At 33.7% G+C, this 23104-nt stretch overlaps 1 protein-coding gene across 1 annotated transcript in view; it reads left to right on the top strand.

Annotated features, from left to right (window-relative positions):
* The window catches only part of LOC100371421 (uncharacterized), a 43656-nt gene that overhangs the window by 5402 nt on the left and 15150 nt on the right, over positions 1–23104 (top strand). The window contains exon 2 of the mRNA XM_085491098.1: positions 3777–5260. Coding sequence (XP_085347224.1) covers positions 3799–5260 — 1462 coding nt within the window. The 5' untranslated portion in view covers positions 3777–3798. The remainder of the gene's footprint in view (positions 1–3776; positions 5261–23104) is intronic.

The raw sequence follows: 23104 nt of genomic DNA, 5'->3' as shown, positions 1-23104 counted from the left end.
ATTTCACAAAATTGACTAGCCGCTACGTATCGTGCGACTAGGTCTATTGTTTACAAATTATAATCCACGACTGGCAGGATGCGTGTCGATCGGTACATAATTATAATAACAATCGGACAATAGTTCTGGTCGGAAGCATTTCCGTGGTGGTCGCTAATTTTGAGTGCCGGTCGGGGCCGACCACCGCCGACCAGCATGGCGAGATCCCTGGAAGTAGCATTAAGTAAATAAATAATATAAAAAAAAATTTCTGTAATATATTGAGCATGCATTCACCTTCACACACAAGTCAACATCATGACAGCATTGATTAATTAACCTGATTCATGCATAAATTACTGTTTAATGAGCAAAAGTTAGGTTGACTGGTTAAAGATTTCTGTGTTAATGCATCACCAGCTAATGTTACTGTGAAATGACTAATTTTCACAGGGTTAAAATTTCGCTGATTTACCATTTTAGGCATATTCAGTGGGGTTTAAATTCACTGTTTTATCATTTAGATAATGTGTTCTATACTGAATTTTACATATTCACTGGGTTTTAATTTAGAACATTTTCCAGTCAGTGAAATAAGCAAAATTGAAACCCAGTAAATTATTAACCCGTTTACAGTATACAATGTATCATTTATATTAGCTATATATGGAGGCTTTCAGTTGGCAATGAGTTTAATTAGTCCCCGTTCGGACGGAGTCCGAAAACGGGGACTTATGTTTTGCCCTGTGTGCGTCCGTCCGTGCGTCCGTGATCACCTGTATCTCGAACATGCATGGACCGATTATGTTCAAACTTCACTCATACATCACACATTATATGGGACATATGCACATGCATTTTTTTCATGATCTGATTAACGATAGCCGAATAGCGGCCATTTTAAGGCCGAAAATGCATCAAAATGGCACATTTTCACCATTCCGGACCCGGATCTCAGTTATGCATGGACGGATTTCGTTCAAATTTGGTACATACATTAAACATAATAGGACCTTGATGCACGTCATTTTTTTTTTCGGATCAAGTTCGAAATGGCCGACTGGCGGCCATTTTGTTTTAAAGAATTCAGTTCTGGATCCGTATCAGAGACATGTCTGGATTGATCAAGTTCAAACTTCACACACACAAGGTACATCATGTCACAAATATGTATGTGCATTTGTTTCATGATCCCATTAACGATAGCCAAATGGCGGCCGCTTTAAGGCCGAAAATGCATTGAAATCGCACATTTTCACCATTCCGGACCCAGATCTCAGTTATGCATGGACGGATTTCATTCAAATTTGGTACATACATTAAACATAATAGGACCTTGATGCACGTCATTTTTTTTTTCAGATCAAGTTCGAAATGGCCGACTGGCGGCCATTTTGTTTTAAAGAATTCAGTTCTGGATCCGTATCCGAGACATGTCTGGATTGATCAAGTTCAAACTTCACACACACAAGGTACATCATGTCACAAATATGTATGTGCATTTGTTTCATGATCCCATTAACGATAGCCAAATGGCGGCCGCTTTAAGGCCGAAAATGCATTGAAATCGCACATTTTCACCATTCCGGACCCAGATCTCAGTTATGCATGGATGGATTTCATTCAAATTTGGTACATACATTAAACATAATAGGACCTTGATGCACGTCATTTTTTTTTTCAGATCAAGTTCGAAATGGCCGACTGGCGGCCATTTTGTTTTAAAGAATTCAGTTCTGGATCCGTATCCGAGACATGTCTGGATTGATCAAGTTCAAACTTCACACACACAAGGTACATCATGTCACAAATATGTATGTGCATTTGTTTCATGATCCCATTAACGATAGCCAAATGGCGGCCGCTTTAAGGCCGAAAATGCATTGAAATCGCACATTTTCACCATTCCGAACCCGGATCTCAGTTATGCATGGACGGATTTTGTTCAAATTCGGTACTTACATTAAACATAATAGGACCTTGATGCACGTCATTTTTTTTTTTGGATCAAGTTCGAAATGGCCGACTGGCGGCCATTTTCTTAAAGAATTCAGTTCTGGATCCGTATCCAAGACATGTCTGGATTGATCAAGTTCAAACTTCACACACACATGGTGCATCATGTCACAAATAGATATGTGCATTTGTTTCATGATCCGCTTAGCAATAGCTGAATGATGGCCATTTTAAGGCCGAAAATGCATTAAAATCACGTATTTTCACAATTCCAGAACCGGATCTCAGTCATGCATGCATGGATTTTGTTCAGATTTAGTACAATGTGTTGTACATATGCAGGTGCATTTCGGTCATGATCTGCTTTGAATGTATATGTCACTCAAATATGAACGGAACGGGGACGTGTCATTGACAATGACTTGTTAATCTTCCAAACATTGTGACTAATTTGCATATTTATTTTGTTTCAATAGATATATCAATAACTTTTGTTATTGAAATTAAAAGTATGGCATTTCAGTAAGGTAAAACCAATACTTGGTTAAAAAATTAAAATACTGTATGTTTCATGCTGGTCTAAGAGTCTATGGGGTGGGGGTTCTTTTAATTTATGCAAAGACATACTCGTAACATGAACTCAATCATGATCAGTTATTGAAATTCGCATTAATTTGTCCTTTGTGAAATTAACATTGTAGACAGAACATGTGGAATGAAACAACTCACTCGGTCAGTGACCTGCTTGGCCTTGATAAGTAATGATGTATACCTGCATTTACACTAACATTTACATCAAGTAATAAACACAAGTATGTAGGTTGAAACTTTGTGCTTTGCAGAATGGTGTCACATTGCTTCTTCTATTTTATAATGAATGACTTACAATTCCAGGTGTGGGTTTGTTCTATTCAATTAAGTTTTTCAGTGTTGTGGATAATGATAGGTCAAAATGGCCTCGAAAAACATAATACACATGCAACAGTTTTGGAACAAAACCGACATTCTGATGAAAACAGTATGTCCTTGAAAACTGAATGTTTTTTTACAACATTTCAGTATAATGTTTTTTTCTGTTTTTTCATGTTGTAAAAACTTGACATTACATGTTAGATTTGCACTAACATGATCGCATCGCTAATATGCTAAAGTAGGACATTTGCTGTATTTACTCTATTAAAAGGGCATCTCCAATACAAGCACAAGTACAAGCTAAGTGAATTTAGCGTTAATTGTATACTGAATCATTCAAATATCAGTCATTGTCAGGTTTTTTTCTAGAGAAAAAAATGCAAGAGGGAGCACTGCAATTCAGCGGCGTCACTAAGTGGAGTTCTTGATAATTCTAAGTTAAAATGGAGCATTCTATTACTTCCCTGGGGCCAAAATTACTATCAGACAGGTCACAGTTGAAAACTGTGGCCACATTTGATCCCTGGTCAATCAGAGTTTTATGGTAGCCAGAGGATCTGCTGCCCAGGGTAACGGGACACATGTCCATGGCCATGGCATGAGGTCACTGAGCTCGTTGATTGTGACATAGAGCACACCTCTGTCGTTTACGTTCACACATTCACTACTAATAGAGGAAACACCGAAAATGATATTTGACACACATTCTGAGTTAATTTTATACCAGTATAAACAGTCGTTATGTTTATAATAGCTTAAGGAATGATAAGAAATTTCAACATTGCAACTTATTTAGTCGTTCACTATGTGTGAACAAATGTTGTGTAGTTTGCCAATGAACGAGCTATGATTTCTATGTATACAGTTCTTGGGCTGAACTATATACATGTATTTACCAGGTATTTTATGATCTTCATTTCTTTATACAGACATCGTCATTTTTGAAGTGCCATGGCTGCTCCAGGTTCACATACAAGTTTCCCGTCTTTGCTGCACATTGAAGACGTCTCACCGGAGGAGATAGCCAACTTTCTGCAGAGTTATGATGCGCACAGGTTTTCATCCAACTATGATTTGTTAAATATTGTTGTTCGTTGGGTCGAGAAAGACCTTGATACTCGATCTAAGAATGTAAGCAAACTGTTACGCTATATAGATCTGACTCAGATCTCCGCTATTGATTTAGTTCGGTGCGTACAGTCACTTCGTTGGTTAGTCAATGATATAGACAGCTACAACTACGTTCTTCATGCGCTAAATTTCCATGCAGCACCACGTCGCCAGCCAGTCTCGCCGCAGTTAGCAATCCTGCCAGATGAAGACCAAACTGAGGTTTTAGTGGCAGTCGGTGGTCTTCAGCAACACAACGGGATGATGCAACTCCGTGTAAAAAGTGCAATGTTTCTGGAACCCAGTCAACAACAGTGGACTGAACTATCCCCTCTACCTGAATTTGTTTACAGCCATTCCGTAGCAGTTCTAAATGGTTATCTTTTTGTCGCGGGTGGAAGCAATCATGATGTACATCATCCAGTGAATCAACAAATATCACGACGTGTTCATCGCTACGATACAAGATCTGCTAAATGGGTCATGTCTAAACCAATGCTGGAGAAGAGGGCTTTCTTTACTTTAAGCGCTTTAGGAGATAAACTGTACGCTGTGGGTGGCCTGAATCATTCAAGTCCTGTTTATGACAGAATTTCGATTGAAGAAATTGCCGAGAGTAACATCAAACCACAAACGATTCTGGCCAGCCCCACAGCGGAATGCTACGACCCAAAGTCTGATAAATGGGAATTGGTTGAGAAACTGTCAGAGCCGTCAATGCTTCATTCAAGCATTGTTCATGATGGCAAGCTGTACATGAGTGGAGGTTGCTCTTCATTTGATTTACAAAAAGTGGAGGGCGATGTTGCTGTTCTCATGACCGTGATGAACTCTGATTTTTGCCGCGAGTTCTCAGACTCGCTTAGCTGCTATGATCCAAACATTGGTGTCTGGGAGAAAAGGGAACCCATGACAACAAAACGAGCTGGACATAAAATGTGTTGGCTATCAGGTAAAATATTTGTCCTCGGAGGTAAAAATAACGAGTTTGATATGATATCCTCTATTGAATGCTATAGCCCGGATGCGGATCAGTGGAATAAACTGTCGGCTGTTCTTCCTTCGCCCATGGTCTGGTGCGGCACTGCGTGTCTAGATGAAAATATCTTTATTGTAGGTGGCAGTAAGAAACTATCTGAACTGGGTGAATACCAGGATGTAAATCTGGTCCAGTGTTTTGTCACCAAGGAGAGTTCTTGGTACACCGTTGCTAAGCTACCAGTTGGATATTCTGGGGCTGAATGCTGTAGTCTAAAGTTACCCCAAAATAGACCAATAAGACAAGAGTTCTCTCCAATTGAAGGTGAGTTATTCATTAATTTTAATTGATATCAAAAATTGCTGTCATTAGTCAAACGTAAATTTTTATTACTGTAAACGCATAAATTATTTTTAATTAAGTGAAATTTGCTAAAATTAAATCCATGTGAACATGTAGAATAACAATAGAACTCATTGTTTCTCATATCTGTGAAATTAAAATTCTGTGCGATTGCTCAAAACATCAAAATAGTGAAATTAAATTTCAGTGAAAATAAATCGTTTTACAGTATGTGCGGCATATCTACTAATTTGCATAAAAAGTACAGTATAAGGTCATAGGTCAGAGTTACTAAATTTAATAATGTTGAATCATAATCATGTGTAATTTGTATTATTGTAAATTGTTTTGTGAAATCTAGCCGCATGTTGACAGCAGTCTGGAGATGTTTTATGTATTCTGAAAGTGAAAGTATTTGCTTTATTTTCTGTTCCTAGAATAGATAGTTTCGTAGTGATTTCTGTGAACAATAAGCTCAATAGGTTTTTCTCCTATACTCAGAAATACCCTACACCTGTTTTTGGATAGATAAAATAAAGATATTTGTATGCTAGCCAGCATGTCATGAAGGTCATCACTTTTATTGACCACTTTCCCCAAGGAATCGCATCGTTTTTAGCACCTGTTATTGTCTTTCACTGTACTTTGAGTTTAACTTGATATTCTGGTCACATATTAGATGGTTATTACAAGGATATCTCAACGTATATATGAATACAGTGTTGTGATTGTATTAACCTACACATAGCAGAGTTCACTTCAATACCATACTGCATGATTACCGTAAAATCTGTATTAGAAGCCGCATCCCTAATAGAAGTCGCACCCATTCTTTTTGAACAATTGAGAACCAAAAATTTATCATTTATCATATGTGTAGATGCTCTAATAGAAGCTGCATCTTCTTTGTTGCTTTGTACCATTTTAATAGTAGCCGCGGCTTCAAATACAGATTTTACAGTACTCTCTATACATTCTTCTCATGATTAGTATATTATTACATCTTTGCCTGTTTTTAACCATAATTTAGTTGGAAAAAAGTCAAAATTGCACAATTTATTATTGTTTGTATTCAGTGACAGAATTCTATTTCAGTTGTGCGCTAATTTGTTGCTGCATCTAATGTAAACAAACAAATATTATTGAATGTGATATTAAATATAACGCACAATGAAGAATTCAAGTAAGACTACTTAGAGATTATAAACTGCAGGGGAGGGTGTTTGGTAGTGGATACATTTATACGACCTCATTGGGGAAAATAATCATATTTGGCTGGAGATTACCCGACTCAAATATGCTGTTTTTTTAAAAAGCGCCTAAAAGTGTGGTAATTCAGAAAACATAATACAGTAACCCCTTGGTAACTTGCGGGTGTCGAAATCCAAGCAAAAACTGTGACTTATCAGGGTTGCGACTTACCAAGGGGCCTCATAAAAGAGGGGTTCATGCTGAAAATGGATAAAAAATACATACTAGTAATCAGTAGACCTGAGTTCAAATTCTACCTGGTGTTGAAGGCCAAAATAACTCAACCCCCTACCATGGGTGAGTGCACCACATACTCAGTAGGAATATCAAATCCACTGGCCGAGATTCATTTACTAGAAGTCCTAAACATGGAGTATGATTTATGTGGCAAAATGCACTATATGTCAGCCCTCGCAAATGCCATATAAAAAAAATCGGACAAAAATATTTGTTTTTAAATTTTAATTATTTATTTATAAAGAATTAATAATTCCTTCTTTAATATCAAATTAAACTTGTAGCATCCAATACAAAATAAATATTGTGTATAATAAATGTGTGTATTCGCAATAATGTGCATGGCTACTCGAATATTGATGGTCTACCAAACATCGTAACCACCTAGACTCATGTAATTTCTTGATCATAAATACGCTTCAGTGTGTAATCTACCCTGTTTTGAAAACTCAATGTTGACATGTTTTTGACACATTTGACAGCTGTTACGCTGGCAATAACATTTGATAATAGCTGTACCATGTACACACAAATGCTTTTCACTTATGTATGAGGTCACAACCCAGCTTTCTCAAACTAATAATACTCAAAATTGAATAAATAGCAATTATTCATAATCGCAGGTTTTCGACATAGATGGATAATTTTGGCAATAACAAACTTCAATAAGCGTCAGATATTTGTATGCATTTATTAGATGGCTCCAATTCCGATATTCAAATTGACGTCCATGTTACAGCAGTTGAATGCAGTTGATCAGACTGTACTACAGACTATTCTCCGAGTAGCATAGCTAGCAATGGAATGTTCCATTTCTATAGAAAACCTGAAATTATTAATGTCAATTTCTTGTAACCTCCTGAAGGCTTTGTTATAAAATCTATAATTGATGCTATTGAAAAAAAAAAACATATTTCCATTCTTTTCTGTAGCTAATATGTAGCTAAGGTGTTTAGAAATTGAGAGGGTATATTTAATGAATAGCTTAATCCCTTAGCTTAAAGGGGCACCTTCCAGTTAAGATTAATTTCACAACAAATTTACTTTCTGGATTAAAATAACAATGGATAACAAAAGATAGTTTAACATTGTAAACAACATAAACAATAGTGTCCCATGATTCTTTGGTGCAATCCATGGGATTGAGCGGTTCCCCTTTAAGGGTTGACCACTAGAAATGCTGAGAGGGAGCATAATAGAAAAACTGCAAATTAATTCTTTTCAAGCTTAACTTAATTTTGAGCTTGATTTTTTTTTCAGCATCATGTTTTTGAAGATTTTTTTTTTTGGCTTTCCTACGTCATTCTTATCAGATGTAGAATGTATTTTTAAAATGTTATCTATGCAGACCCCCCCCCCCCTCAAAGTTTCTAATTATCAATCTTTTATGGGCTTCATTCAACAGTTAGTAATTCCAAAATTAGCTTGTGTGTTGGAAATAATGTTACTATGGTTTTCAAGACTAGTTTCTGGTATATGTTGATTATTGTGAACTTACAGGATTAAGCATGTGTGGTCTGTGATGAGTGACAGAGTGTCTGTGCTAATCATGGAGGGCTTCCAGTTAATAGAAGAGCTCATTTTATTCGAAGCTGTAGCATCTATTATTGCCAAATCAATCTGATTAAAGTTGCTTTATTTTTACAAATGTTGTATTTAGACTGTCAGTGTACATACCGTAGATTGCAACCAAACTGGCTATTTATCTAATTTGACCTTTCTGATTGTATCAAATCGGTTTGACTTTACATTAGCAGATTGAACTGTTCAAGACAAATTTTCATAAATTTGCGAGTCAGATAAAATCGTAATTTTGTTGCAGTGGACACTCAGAAAAAAAAAAGAGATCCATATTGAGTAAACCGCTGTCAGTCATTCTAATAGTGATTACGTGAACAGATTTTTATGCATTAGCAGACATGTTTGCCTCCAAGAAGTTGAATCACCACACTTCTATTACCTTCTCACCACCTTCTCACTGCCGATATTTTGTTGCATTACTATATTATTATATTTTGGATTACGTTGGATGAACTAGACCTACCCCCGGTAATTTCATATTTGCTACAGGTGTTGATCAAATTAAAAAAAAAAATCTAGAAAGAAATATTCGTATTTATTTATTGATGTGAAAATTGATGTTCGCAGTCCTTGAAGACAAAAACTCAAAGTGACTTTCTTAAAATGATCAAATTTGTAGTGATAACATTATCATGGTTCATGGTGATATTTGCCATGAGATACTGGACTGATACAACAGCGTAGATACTCTATCTGAATGCTCAGTGCCCTTCAACAAAGTCAGACACTTCAATTAGACTCATAATAGGAATTTCTGGCCTTGGAATGTCCTGAGAATATGAAGTTCAAGCGTAAATAAAAAGGTAAAAAATACTGTGTTTCCATGGATACCATCTGGTGTTTCCTGATAGTAATTACAGATATTGTTTATTAATTTTAAGTATAATACTTAATACTAAACTTACAAGGTCACCCTGCCCATCAGGATAACATGTCAGGTCACTAAATCTGGTAGTAGAAAATAAACTGACTTTATATAATAAAAAAAATTATAATACTGGTAAATAATTATAATTTTAACAGTGATTCGAACACTAAATCTTGCAATTAAAATTTCCTAACAATGAATAAATGATGCCGTAAGATTAAGGCATAATCAGTGAAGATGTTTGCTTCCCCAAAATATACTATATGAAGATAAACCAACAGTTGCATGCATGGTATATTGGATCAGTGAGAATATGGACTGTAGACATATCTGTATGCGCTATTGATAGAGCAATAATAGTGTTATACATTCAGACCAATTATAATAGTAGACATACATGTAATGCTAAAAGCATGTAAAATATTGCATGTTGTACGTGTAATCTGTCATTTTCAGCTGCCAACCTTTCTTTTATACTTGTGTATGTAACCAACTAACAAACAAGAGAAGTCGGAACTGGCTTGTTTTTCTGCATTCCATTATGCAAAATAGTCAAGTTGCTTGGTTACCATGCGTGTAACAATGTCTGTCTCGTTAGCAATGAGGTTTGATGGATGCCATCAGAAATATGAATTTTTAAACAAATTTTTTTTCTATACCAAACATGTATTTGTATTTCAGACATGAAATATAAAAAGCTTTTTAGCTCCGCTGTCGACTTTGTCGAGCGGAGCTTATCATATGAGTGATTGTCCGTCGTCGTCGTCCGTGTCAATGTTTTACTTTTTCGACTTCTTCTTGAAAACTACAAGCCTGAATGCTTTGATACTTGGTGTATATGTACCTTGGGTAGACCTCTCTTAGGTTTGTTCATTTCATGTTGATATCTTCAATTCTCTAATTTTGGTGAATATTTTTATCATTTTTGGTAAAAAGTGATATTTTCGACTTCTTGTTAAAAACCGCAAGTCCAATTGCTTTGATACCACATATATAGGTACTACATGTGGACCTCTCAGATTTGTTCATTTTGTAATGATATCTTTAATTCTCTAATTTTGGTGAATATTTTTATCATTTTTGGTAAAAAGTGATATTTTCGACTTCTTGTTAAAAACCGCAAGTCCAATTGCTTTGATGCCACATATATAGGTACTACATGTGGACCTCTCTCAGATTTGTTCATTTCGTGATGATATCTTCAATTCTCTAATTTTGGTGAATATTTTTGTCATTTTTTGGTAAAAAGTGATATTTTCGACTTCTTGTTAAAAACCGCAAGTCCGATTGCTTTGATATTACATATATAGGTACTACACGTGGACCTTTCTCAGATTTGTTCATTTTGTGATGATATCTTCAATTCTCTAATTTTGGTGAATATTTTTGTAATTTTTGGTAAAAAGTGATATTTTCGACTTCTTGTTAAAAATCAATAGTTCAATTGCTTTGATATTACATATATAGATACTACATGTAGACCTTTCTCAGATTTGTTCATTTTGTGATGATATCTTCAGTTCTCTAATTTTGGTGAATATTTTTGCCATTTTTGGTAAAAAGTGATATTTTCGACTTCTTGTTGAAAACTGTAAGTCGGATTGCTTTGATATTACATATATAGGTACTACATGTGGAACTCTCTCAGATTTGTTCATTTTGTGATGATATCTTCAATTCTCTAATTAATTTATTTTGGTGAATATTTTTGTAATTTTTGGTAAAAAGTGATATTTTCGACTTCTTGTTAAAAACTGTAAGTCCGATTGCTTTGATACTATTCATATTGTTCATTTTCTAATGATGTCTTCAGTTCTTTAATTGAAATGTGCATTGCTAACAGCGGAGCTATCTCAGCCGATAGGCTGCTTGTTTTTTTTACACATGCATGTACATGTAGCAGAACAAAATATAATTTGATATTTTGGAATCCATGAATTTGTCTTCAAAATTGAAATAAACAGTCCCATGACGCGAGTCTCACTTCTCATATGGTGGTCCCATGTGATTCCATTTTATAGTTGTACATATCCTTACTTTGTCATATTCATATAAGTTTAAAAAATATCTTCTACGCTATTGATAAAACGCCATCTCTTAAAAACTATTTTGAATAGTTACAACAACTACCAAATATTATCTCCTACATATCAGTCGTGGACATGTTCTTAGTAACATAGCAACCAGGAACTCGTATATTGCTTTGACATATAAAGATGTATGAATCCAATGAAAGTGTAATTTATTTTAGAGATAGTTTCCCCGTGTAATTGCTTCTGTGTATTACCTGTCATGTATTTGACCTTATGACCTTGTATTCTTGGAACCAATATCCAATAGCGGGAAAACCTCACTGGCTGACAACTTATTTTGACTGACAGACTTTGCCCCTGAAGAAATTAACGATATTTTGATTAGGAAAGCCTGCTTTGTGAGTAATCCATTCTTTGTGATGTGCTTATCATGGTCTGTACATGTACTTCTGCATGTACAAAACTCAGTGCCTGTTTGGTTAATAATTTATCATTTATCAGTATTTTACAATTCAAAAGTCTAATCGAATAAAGTTTATTTATTCAGTTATAACTGTAATAAAAAATTAATTATTTAGCTAGCTTTAACCATGTCACCACCGGACTGTCTCGCCTAAATTATTCTACACTTTTTTCTTGCATTCTTCAATATTTTTGGAAACGAACCCCAATTTTGGAGCCAACAGACAAAATATGAGTCAAATATATAAAAAAAAAAAATAAAGTTATTTATAACACTGATATTTCCTTTAAAATTTTGAAAGTTTCTATGAAAAGCCAAATCCAGCTGCCAGCCAGCTTGTTAACCTTTTCACCACCAGACTTTCTTGCCAACATTTTTCTGTAATTTTTCTTATATTCTTCAATATTTCTGGAAATGAAGCACTCAATCAATTTGTCTATTTTGTCCAAATCTTCAAAAGGAATGTATAGACTACATGTATAAACGGGACTATTTTGTGAATTTGTGATGAAAAGAGGGAACTGGTGGTGAAAAGGTTAAGTTACTGTAAAATACTTTATTTTAGCTGGAATTAATTTTCGCTGAAAAGACTTTTTAGGTGTTTTATATGGAATTTATTTTCTCTGATTTGAATGTAAAATATAGGAAAATAGGTATATTCGCCGGATTTTATTTTCACTGAATTATTCCTTCAGTGAAAATTAATTCCAAGCGAAAATAGTGTATTTTATACTACTCCAAGACTGTACTGTACTGTACAATATATTTTTATCAACAAGGCTAGGAAAGATACAATATTATTATCAACCATGTACAATGCATGCATTTACATACATGTAACACTAGTCAGTTTGCTATTTTCAGACTTATCTCAAAGTTTGTCTCACAAGTGTGTTATATTATGATAAACTTCACCTCAATGCTCATCGTCTCAAGTATCGTTTATGTACGAGTACTTGAAAACACAAATAACACTCAAGATTTTTACGATGCTGTAAAACTACAATAATATTAGTAAGGTGTTCAGGCTACACCAAGACGTAAGCTGATCTTATATGTTTGTACATCGGCTAAACCCAATTGGGTTTATGCACATTCATGTACAGAAGCCAATAACAGTTAGTACTGGCAAAGGAACATCTAAATTGGTTAAGAATATACAAATCTTCAGTTCTTTTACCCAGTATGATTAATCCAGTAACCAGGAAGGTATACAGCTTTAGTTCTACGGTTTTATAACAATGCAAATTCTAAAAGTGCAGATTTCAGGGGAAAAGTAGTACAGAGTCATATCGTCAATCCATTTTTTTCTTGAGAATAATGTCACGTATTGTGCTAATATTGATTATGTCGAAAATGGCATACTGAAATGAATAGATATGAATATAATAACATAAATTGTGTGTCAGTTTTTTATTTTGCCGATAAGTAAAATGAATGGTTTTCCAGTATTAAATCTTAAATGGACATTGAATACAATGGGTGCCCAGCTGACCTAAGCGTTCACACACACTTCTTTGGACAGTGTCTTAAAAACGAGTCACATCTGGCTCCAGGTACTTATCGTTATTTAGAACACTAAGCAATCGCACACATTTTCTTTGCACTGGCTGAGATTTTTGATCTATTTAGTACATGCTAATGAGCTGTGTGCAAACACAAATATAATTTCTACAATACTTATATATTGTTTTGTGCCAAGTCTGATTGTTTTTTATAGTCTGTCGTACAATGTCCAAATATTAGGCCCTCATCATTTGTGTACCTGTCTGAATTTTAGGACATGCTTTGATTGATTTCATTTAAACTTGACATGATGCCAATGTATGGGGTCCTACGTGTTTACTTGTCTGTGATTGGCTCTGTTTTATTGATGCCTGGTGGCCTTTATTTCCCAGTGTGTGTTTAGGCATTCTCTGGATTTTTTTAGTAAATGTGATAATTAAAAACAGGAAATAAGAAATATCATATTTCTCATGATGTAATACATTTATTACTAATACATGTACATCTTGAGATGATTTTTAAATTTTGCCAATATGTCAGTGTCCACAACTAGATTTGGGTGACTGGGACAATTACATGTAGATGACACATGAATATATTAACATAATAACATATGTCATTAAAGACATTAAATGCTAGGATGCAACATCTTATCACTGACAAAGTGCATGTAATAATTTAATATGTTGTATCAAAATTGCTGTTATTAGTTCCCTAAAAAGTAATTTTAAAATTCTTCAGTGGTGAATTTGTTTCATGGACATGGACATGTACTGAAAAAAATACATGGCTTGTGTCAAATGTATGTTTTAACTCTTTTTCCTGCCAGCCCCATATACTTTTACATTGACTCAAGACCGGATAATAGAAAGTTAGTCATAAACCGCGTGACAATGTTCATTGGTTTATTATGTAAAATCTGTTGTGTATTGCAGTGGCATATTTTGAGAAATTTATCTTAGTATTTTTTATTAAAAATTGCTGTCTTAAAACAATTTGCGTTTTTTGAGCTTGTTTGAGTTTTTGAAATAATCTAGAACAACAAATAGTACCTCATCATTTGCAATATATAATTTTTTCGTCTAAGTCACCAGCCTGCAATTTGAGATATGGGATAATATCTCTGCCAAAGAAACCTGATAAAAGCGTTATAATATTGCCGAAATGGCCACTATCCACAATAAAATACAACTTATTTTTATGAAAATTAGGCTTCTGGTGAATTCTAACATAAGTCCTGGCAAACAGCACAAAGTGAGGTTTAGCAATAATTTAGTTAATTTTGTTCAACACTCTGGGTTACAGGTCATCTAGTCCTGCCAAAGGAAATGCAACCATCTCTGACCCAGTGATACACTCAAATATCCTCAGATTGCCCGGGAGTACAATTCATTGCAAACTAAACAAATTCTGGGTATTTGCATTTATAATTCTACTGTAATAAAATTTAATTGCTGTCAATTGATTTAGTTTGATTAAATTACTAAATCATAAATGTTAGCAAAAACAATTAACCCATGAACAATACCAGTATATGTTTACAGTCCCCGACACAACCTGTGTAGTGGATAGAGGCTATTTTGGATAATGTAATGAGTTTAAATAAAATAAACTTAATATGTCTTTATATACATGTAAACTGAAAGTTATTTTAGTAGTCACTCTGGGGAGAGAGAAAAAAGCAAAATCATCTGGCAACTTCCCTCTAGCCACAGCCTCATCATACTGACAACCATTTACAGTAATGTAATGCAGTATTTAAAAGGCAACTATGTAGTACACAGTCTCTCTGTGTGTGGGTTTATTTTTGTATCTCACTCAGTTACTTTGGTTGTTTTACTGTTTCTGTCTATGAATATTAATTCCCACATAACTCATGATACCTTATTTGTTGCATATTGTGACAAATGTTTATGTCATCTGACATTCTATGTGTAGTTTACATAATACAGGGCAAAAAATAATGCAAAAAAAAAAATTTTTGGCCATAAATGTTAGTTAAAAACGCATGCTTCACAGTTTTTTTAGCTCCGCTGTCGACTTTGTCGAGCGGAGCTTATCATATGAGTGATTGTCCGTCGTCGTCCGTGTCAATGTTTTACTTTTTCGACTTCTTCTTGAAAATTACAAGCCTGAATGCTTTGATACTTGGTGTATATGTACCTTGGGTAGACCTCTCTCAGATTTGTTCATTTCATGATCATATCTTCAATTCTCTAATTTTGGTGAATATTTTTGTAATTTTTGGTAAAAAGTGATATTTTCGACTTCTTGTTAAAAACCGCAAGTCCAATTGCTTTGATATTACATATATAGGTACTACATGTGGATCTCTCTCAGATTTGTTCATTTTGTAATGATATCTTTAGTTCTCTAATTTTAATGAATATTTTTGTCATTATTGGTAAAAAGTGATATTTTCAACTTCTTGTTAAAAACCGCAAGTTCAATTGCTTTGATAATATATATATAGGTACTACATGTGGACCTCTCTCAGATTTGTTCATTTCATGTTGATATCTTTAATTCTCTAATTTTGGTGTATATTTTTGTCATTTTTGGTAAAAAGTGATATTTTCGACTTCTTGTTAAAAACCGCAAGTCCAATTGCTTTGATATTACATATATAGGTACTACATGTGGACCTCTCTCAGATTTATTCATTTTGTAATGATATCGTCAATTCTCTAATTTTGGTGAATATTTTGTCATTTTTGGTAAAAAGTGATATTTTCTTCTTGTTAAAAACCACAATCATTTATGGTGAAAAATGATATTTTTGAATTCTTGTTGAAAACAGCAAGTCCCATTGCATTGATACTATGCATATTGTTCATTTTCTAATGATATCTTCTGTTCTTTAATTGAAATGTGCATTGCTAACAGTGGAGCTATCTCAGCCGAGAGACTGCTTGTTTTGTCAGTATGATAGCATAAAAGCAAGACAAATTCATTTTTCATGAAAATTCATAAATATAAAAAAATTTGAATAAGAACACTAATAAAAAGCCACCTGCGCACATTAATTTTAGAGAACAAATCGACCATGAACATTTTGTTTGGGGGGCCTAAGTTGTATCCAATTAACCCATTGCGAATAGAAATTAAATTATCCAGGTGTCTGCAGATATTATACGATGGGGGATGTGAAGAAAGCGTTTGCTATAAAAATGACAGATCTGTGTATGAACTGCTGACTGCCCTGTTATTCAGTCTTTCAGCTAGAACTGACAAGAACTCTTTCAAGTATGCTCTAGAGAGAGACCTACTTTGTAGTCAGTAAAATAATCTATTTTTGGATTTACTAGACATTTATAATAATTATCCTCTATTGTTAACACCACAGAGAATTGTCTGCATTCCTCTACATGCCACCACTGTGCTCGGTTTTTATTTCACATCAAAATTCAGATGTCTACATATCAACAAATATAAAGAGATCATTGCTCTAAGGACAATTAAGATTTAAGCCTTTGACTGACATTGCAGTTTTGTTCACTCCACAGAACATACCTGTTCATTGTTTTAAACTATTTAAGTGAAAACGTACTAGCATCCTAATTATTCTTCATGAAAACAAATACTTGGAAGATCAGTAGTTAGCAGGTAAAGTTGACACCCCTTCTCCTCCAATTTTCTGAAAGGGCCCCTGATGTGAATATTGGAAAAACATACGAGGCATTTGAGGATTTTCGCTATAGCATGCAAGTAATAAAGGGTTGATCATTAAAACACTGGGGAAGGGGGGGGTAGTAGGATAACTTTACAAGTGATTCTTTTTCTTTACTCACAGTCGGCCTAAATTTTTGTTCATGATGATGTTGCTGAAATGTTTGCTTGCTTTCCTGAAATGTGTGTGTTTTTTGTTGTTTTTTTCCCCACAAAATTCCTCTTGCAATTTTTCTTCAAAATACACTTTCTAATGGACACCCTTAAATAAAAAAGGAAATCTATCAGCTTTAATGGTTTGTATTTGGATCTGTAGAATAAGCAGGAGACACCTTTTATACAATAACTGTTAGACAGGCATATTGATTTTTCGTGTGTGTCTGTCGTATTCACTGAATGAAATATAATTGAATTATTCGTGTCCTCAATAATGACTTAGTATATACCATGTTTTCTAGGAAAAGCACAATTTAACAAAACATGCAAACCAATAATTACATTTATTGTATAAGTTTTGTCATTAAAATTGGACAAAAAATTTAGGATAGACATACCTCTGATGTACGGTAAGTGTATGCACTACTAAGACCAAATGTAAAAAAAAAAGTATTTGGTTCTGATAGCCCTACCCTACTTAAAAATTATTCCCTACCATAAACTTTTTTGACGAAACATGGAAAAATGAAATTCATCAAATTTTGGTCAAATTATGAAGAATGTAAACATTATTACCGTAAACATGTAGGTCATTTTAATTTCATTGAAAAAAAATACTGTAACGTAAAATGGCTAATTTTCACTGGGTTTAAATTTCGCTGATTTACCATTTCAGGCATATTCAGAGGGTTTTAAATTCACCGTTTTATCATTTAGATAATGTGTTCTATGCTCAATTTTACATATTCACTGGGTTTTAATTTAGCTCATTTTTCAGTCAGTGAAATAAGCAAAATTAAAACCCAGTGAATAATTAACCCCTTTACAGTAGCCACTGAATATGCCTGAAATGGTAAATCAGTGAAATTTAAACCCAGTGAAAATTAGTCATTTTACAGTATTTTAATTTTTGTGTACTGTAAATCACTTAATTTTCACTGCTAGGAATTTGGATGATTTTATGACATTTGTCAAGGTGAAATTTTGCTGACAATCTAGGTTGTGTGACCTAAAAACAAATGTTCACTTCTACATAATTTCACAATTGTCACTAACATGTGTATAAGGTCGCTAAATTGATCCTTGTAAAATAAAAGTGGTCTATAATATTGGTCAAATTGGTAAGACATTTCTCTTTGACTGGTGACCATACTGGCGACCGAATTGGCAAATGCCAAAAAAAGAGAACTCAATCTCGGCGCCAATAGTGTCAGGATCGAAACTCGGCATATTCCAAAATTTGCTGCCTGAACGCTCAACAAAGCCAAACTCAGTTGTTCATGTACCTTATGACTCATTATAAATACCGTAACAGCAAATGGATATAATTTAAATAAAGTAATTAGTATTATCATTATATGCATATTGTCTACAATTGGTCAACCGATCAATGAATGAAGGTATAATTTTGACACAGGTCCCAACTAACATGAAAACAACTGCTCCAATCCTTCTGCAAACATGAGAGATTATATTTTTTGCCATGTGCCAAGATCCCATAATATGGACGTAGTGCATGTGCGTGACAAGGCCAAGGGTGTGTTTGATAGTGATGCTATATCAAAGAAAATACTGTTTTAAGTGTCTATGGTAAAAATTGTCTCATACGCAGCTGTCAGAACCGAAACTGCAAATGATTCAAGCATTATTTCTTACATGTTTTTAAAATGATCACAGTTAAAAATCAGAGTTTGTTGTGTGTACATGTGTTTATTTAGTACTCAATCCCTATCTATTGTTGCATGTAAATGAGGTGTAGAAATATTGGGGATTTTTTAAACATCAACAGATGGTGAATGTTTGTCTCATGTGATGATGACCTTTCACCTCAAATATCATGTGCTAGCTCTGTAGAATGCACGTGTTCATGATCTTCGTGCATGCACAGTGATTGTTTGGCAAGAATCAGTTGTTTTCATCAGAAGGAGAAACAAACTATATTGTTTGCTGTACAGTATTTGCTCTATTAGAAGCATAACGTAAACCAAATTTTATTATATTATGGATCATTCAAATATTTTCAAAAAAAAAAATTAATTTTTGTTATTTATATTAACTTGAGGTAAATACTCTAAATGCATTAATTATTCTCTGTACTTAATTTTCGCTTTTTTCACTATTAAATTAGATAAAAAGCCACAAAATTAAATTAACTATTGACATAAAAAATAACAATGGAACTCATTGTTCTACTGGCAAATTTGTGATTTTAAAACGCAATGAATATCCTTAAAATATTTGAATTTTGAAATTAAATGCAAGTGAAAATAAATGGTTTTATGGTAATATTTCTGATCCATACACAATATTTATTGTTAATTATGAACATTCTAGTTTGCCAAAACATAAACCAGTTACGTTGATGTCACAATACGGTACGTTGTCTATCTGTGTCATTTTTACTTTATTTTTTTTTTATTTTTTTGTCGTCTTTCTCCCCCTCCTTGTTTCTCTTGCCCACTCCCACTACTTCAGCCAGACTAGTGTCTTGTTTCAGTCTGCTGGTGATCTGTGTCTAGGTTTAATCTACATACCGGTAGGTTAATTAACACTAAAACGAGTCTAATGTAGTCGTTTCTGTTCATTATATATTGTTGTCTTTCATGGTCCAAAATGTACATGTAATTCTGCCAAATCATAAAAAAGAAATCATGTATATTAGGTAATACTGTACTACATTTTGCATTGTATCTTTTAAAGACTCAGCTGGAAAGTACTTACTTCCTGTTCAGAATTGCATGCTTGAAAAAAAATTCTTCACATGAAAATTGGCTCTGTTTTGTATGAAAAAATAAAAAGTTATACCTACCTTTAAAAATTAACACATGCCCTTTTTGTATTATTTAGAGGTTTATTATTTCATTGTAGTGTAATTTTGAATGAATTGCTTTTATGGTCTATTATGCTGTAATTATAGAGAAAACAGGACATTATTACACAGGATTATTTTCAATTTCTAATTTGATAATCTCTGTAGACTTAGTCTGTAGGACACTGATAAAACAGCGTGTTGCCATCTATTTCCCTGTCATGCTGTGTGTGATGCATTTCAAAGTTGGTACAAGTCATACTTATAATAAGTCACTGTCACATTTACATACATTTTTGTATAAGTCTCTTCTTTTCTCTTTATTCAACAAAAATGTTAGTCCTTCATAAAACCTTCTTCAATTTTGGGTGATTTCCATATTTGTTTACTTGACATAGTAGTGGTGGTGCATATGGCTGATAATAAAAATGATTAAATATTATTTATGATGATCATGAAATTAATTCTAGTTTCTCCTGAGGCCTTTCAGGTGCCAAAGGGATGTAAACAATTTATTTAAAATATGAAATTCAAACATGTGCCATGGAGCGATCACAACACTTTAACAATTTTGTGTGTTCAGTCACAACTACCTGTCACAGTCCCTCATTACATTTACATTATCGTTTGATAACGTAATCATTATCATAATGTAAAATCTGCAGGTGTTCTTTTTTATGTATATTCCCCATCACTTTGAAAGTGTCTGACTTTCATCAGACTAAATCACTGAGAAAAGGTCATGGAGTCTAACTGCTTAGTGTCAAAGTGATTTCTCCATTTTATTTCAGTATTATCATTTTGTTACATCTCGTCTGATATTTCAGTCAGCTCACTATGTTCTATCTGAGTCATTCTGCCCTTTGTATATTTACTTGGATTTACTCATCCTTCATTCTGTGATGAATACTAAATTTAAGGAAATTTGTTCAAAAAAAAAGGGGGTTGATGCATCTTTTTCTTTCTTTCTCTTTCTTTAGTTTTACAGTATTTTGGTGGAAACCAAAAAAAAGTTGATAGCGGCCACTTTTGAACTAGGCCTGGCGTGCATGCTCATCAGAAAAAAAAAGTCATGGGGGGGTTGGTTGCTTACGCTGAGCCCTAAAGAACATGCTTGTGTCAGAACACTGATCCCCATCTCAATTTCTTGCCTGGATTGATTTTGAGTCGTTAAATGTCACGTGCCTGTCAGTTGACAATATGGGATTATGTCATAAACAACTCTTCAGTAGTTTTTCACAAATTACAGAGGTATTCAATTATGTAGTATAGTGTACGCTGTATTGATTTGGCATCCTAATGGATTTATGGCTGTATTGCATTTTGTGTGCATGTAACCACAGCCAACTGTAATTGTCAAATCCATTCCAGGAATCAATATTCCACTCTGTCTGCAGTAAACACACTACTTCCAATTATATAACTGGTTATGCTGAGTTGGCATGGTTGCCGCTTGTCAGCGACGGTGCATTGTCAGCAATTCCTCTCGCATTTCCATCGCTTTGTGTACTTAATAGAATTTGTTGTTATTTTAATGGATGTATATTGCTTTTTTTAGTGGGTTCATTCGGACTCAATTTGTGTTTTCATTTTGATTAATGATTCTTTGTAGAGCAATATTAATTGGTTGTGTGGCATTTATTTTGTTTTCTTCAGCTTTACTTCATTTTGTAGTCTGTACTGGTGTTTTTAAATTCTAATGGTATTTATAGTTTTTACATGTTTGTTATTGATAGTCAGTGTTTCCAGCTATTTTAAATATAAAGGCCATTTATGATTAAGGCCATCTAATCTGCTGGTATATCTTTTAAATAGGGACAAAACATGTATTACAATTATTGTTCTAAAAAAAAAAATGTTTCTTTGGTTCCAAGTTAGGTGCGTTTTACCAAAAAGTTATCAATTTCAGAAATACACTTAATAATATATGAATGAGTCTATGGTCAAAACAACATATTTTAATGATCATAATTTTTGATTTATGTCTATTGGAGATGCGTTACTAATAGAGTAAATATGGTATTTATATAGGAATCCAGATTAGTTCTGAGCAATTATAGAAACCAGTCTCATAAGTATATACGTTTCAATGATATGTTTTCACGAATGTTTCTTTGAAGTTGTTGGCTGTCATTAAAACAAATACTATTTCATTGACCTTTATACTGTGTTTTTATTTTATGCTTCATTTCTCGAATTGCAGGTGAAAAATAAATGGTTACCAAATTACACACAAAAAACAGGGATGATAGTTGAGGTCAAAAGGTTATCATCACGTGAGACAACGTCACCATCTGTTGATGGAATCACCAATATTTATTTATATACCGTATTTACATGCAACAATAGATAGGGATTCAGTACTAAATAAACACATGTACACAGCATAAACTGTGAATGTCATTATAAAAACATAAACAATACTTTTCACCAGAATAATGAGTGAGCATTTGCAGTTTCTGTTCTGACAGCAGCGTATGGGAAAATTGTTATCATTAGAAACATGTTACATATTGCTATCGGTTTCTATGGTCAAATGTTCTCACTATACTACAATGTACAACATTTTGTTCACATACATGTAGTTATAAGTTGGGTTGTCAAAAATTATTAGAACATTCTGATGATTACCTATCATAAGTTATGAAATAATGCTTTTAACGGAAGTTGTCCCGAAATTCCCAATTTATACCTCTATTTAGTTAGTATTGGGAAAATCGTACTGGGGGAAAAAATCCCAAAAGTCAAATGACAAGAGATAAAACCAAAAATTGTAATATATTTTTCACCATTAGGTCAGATGCCCACAATCTATCGTAACCAATTTTGTGTGTGGAAAGTTTGGTGACTTAAGTTTTTTATTTGAGTTTTGTCAACATGTTTTAGCCAGGCACCAGTCCTGCTCTCTTTCTGACAGACATGCACGCATTTTCTAGACAAGTAACAAAAATTGACAGCTTGAATTGTAACAAACATCCACATTTTCTTTCGATTGAAAAACTTACCTCTGCAATAAATAATCAACAGTCTTTGGTTGGTGACTATTCCCTTTCATTGTGTCATTTTTTTAGAAACATTTTTAAAATTTTTATTCAGATGCCCAAAATGTTAAAATTCAAACCATCTGACAATAATTGCTTTTACATTTAATGGTTTCCATGAAAATGCATTCTAATCAACTGACTCACTTAATTAAGTACCAGTATCATGTGTGAAAAATTTTCAATTTCCTAGTGAAAGATTGTTCTTGTCT

This window comes from Saccoglossus kowalevskii, chromosome 16, assembly GCF_978046115.1.
Source record: "Saccoglossus kowalevskii chromosome 16, keSacKowa6.1, whole genome shotgun sequence".
Taxonomy (NCBI): domain Eukaryota; kingdom Metazoa; phylum Hemichordata; class Enteropneusta; family Harrimaniidae; genus Saccoglossus; species Saccoglossus kowalevskii.
Note: the sequence above shows the minus strand (reverse complement) of the source record. Positions and strands in the feature narration are given on the sequence as shown.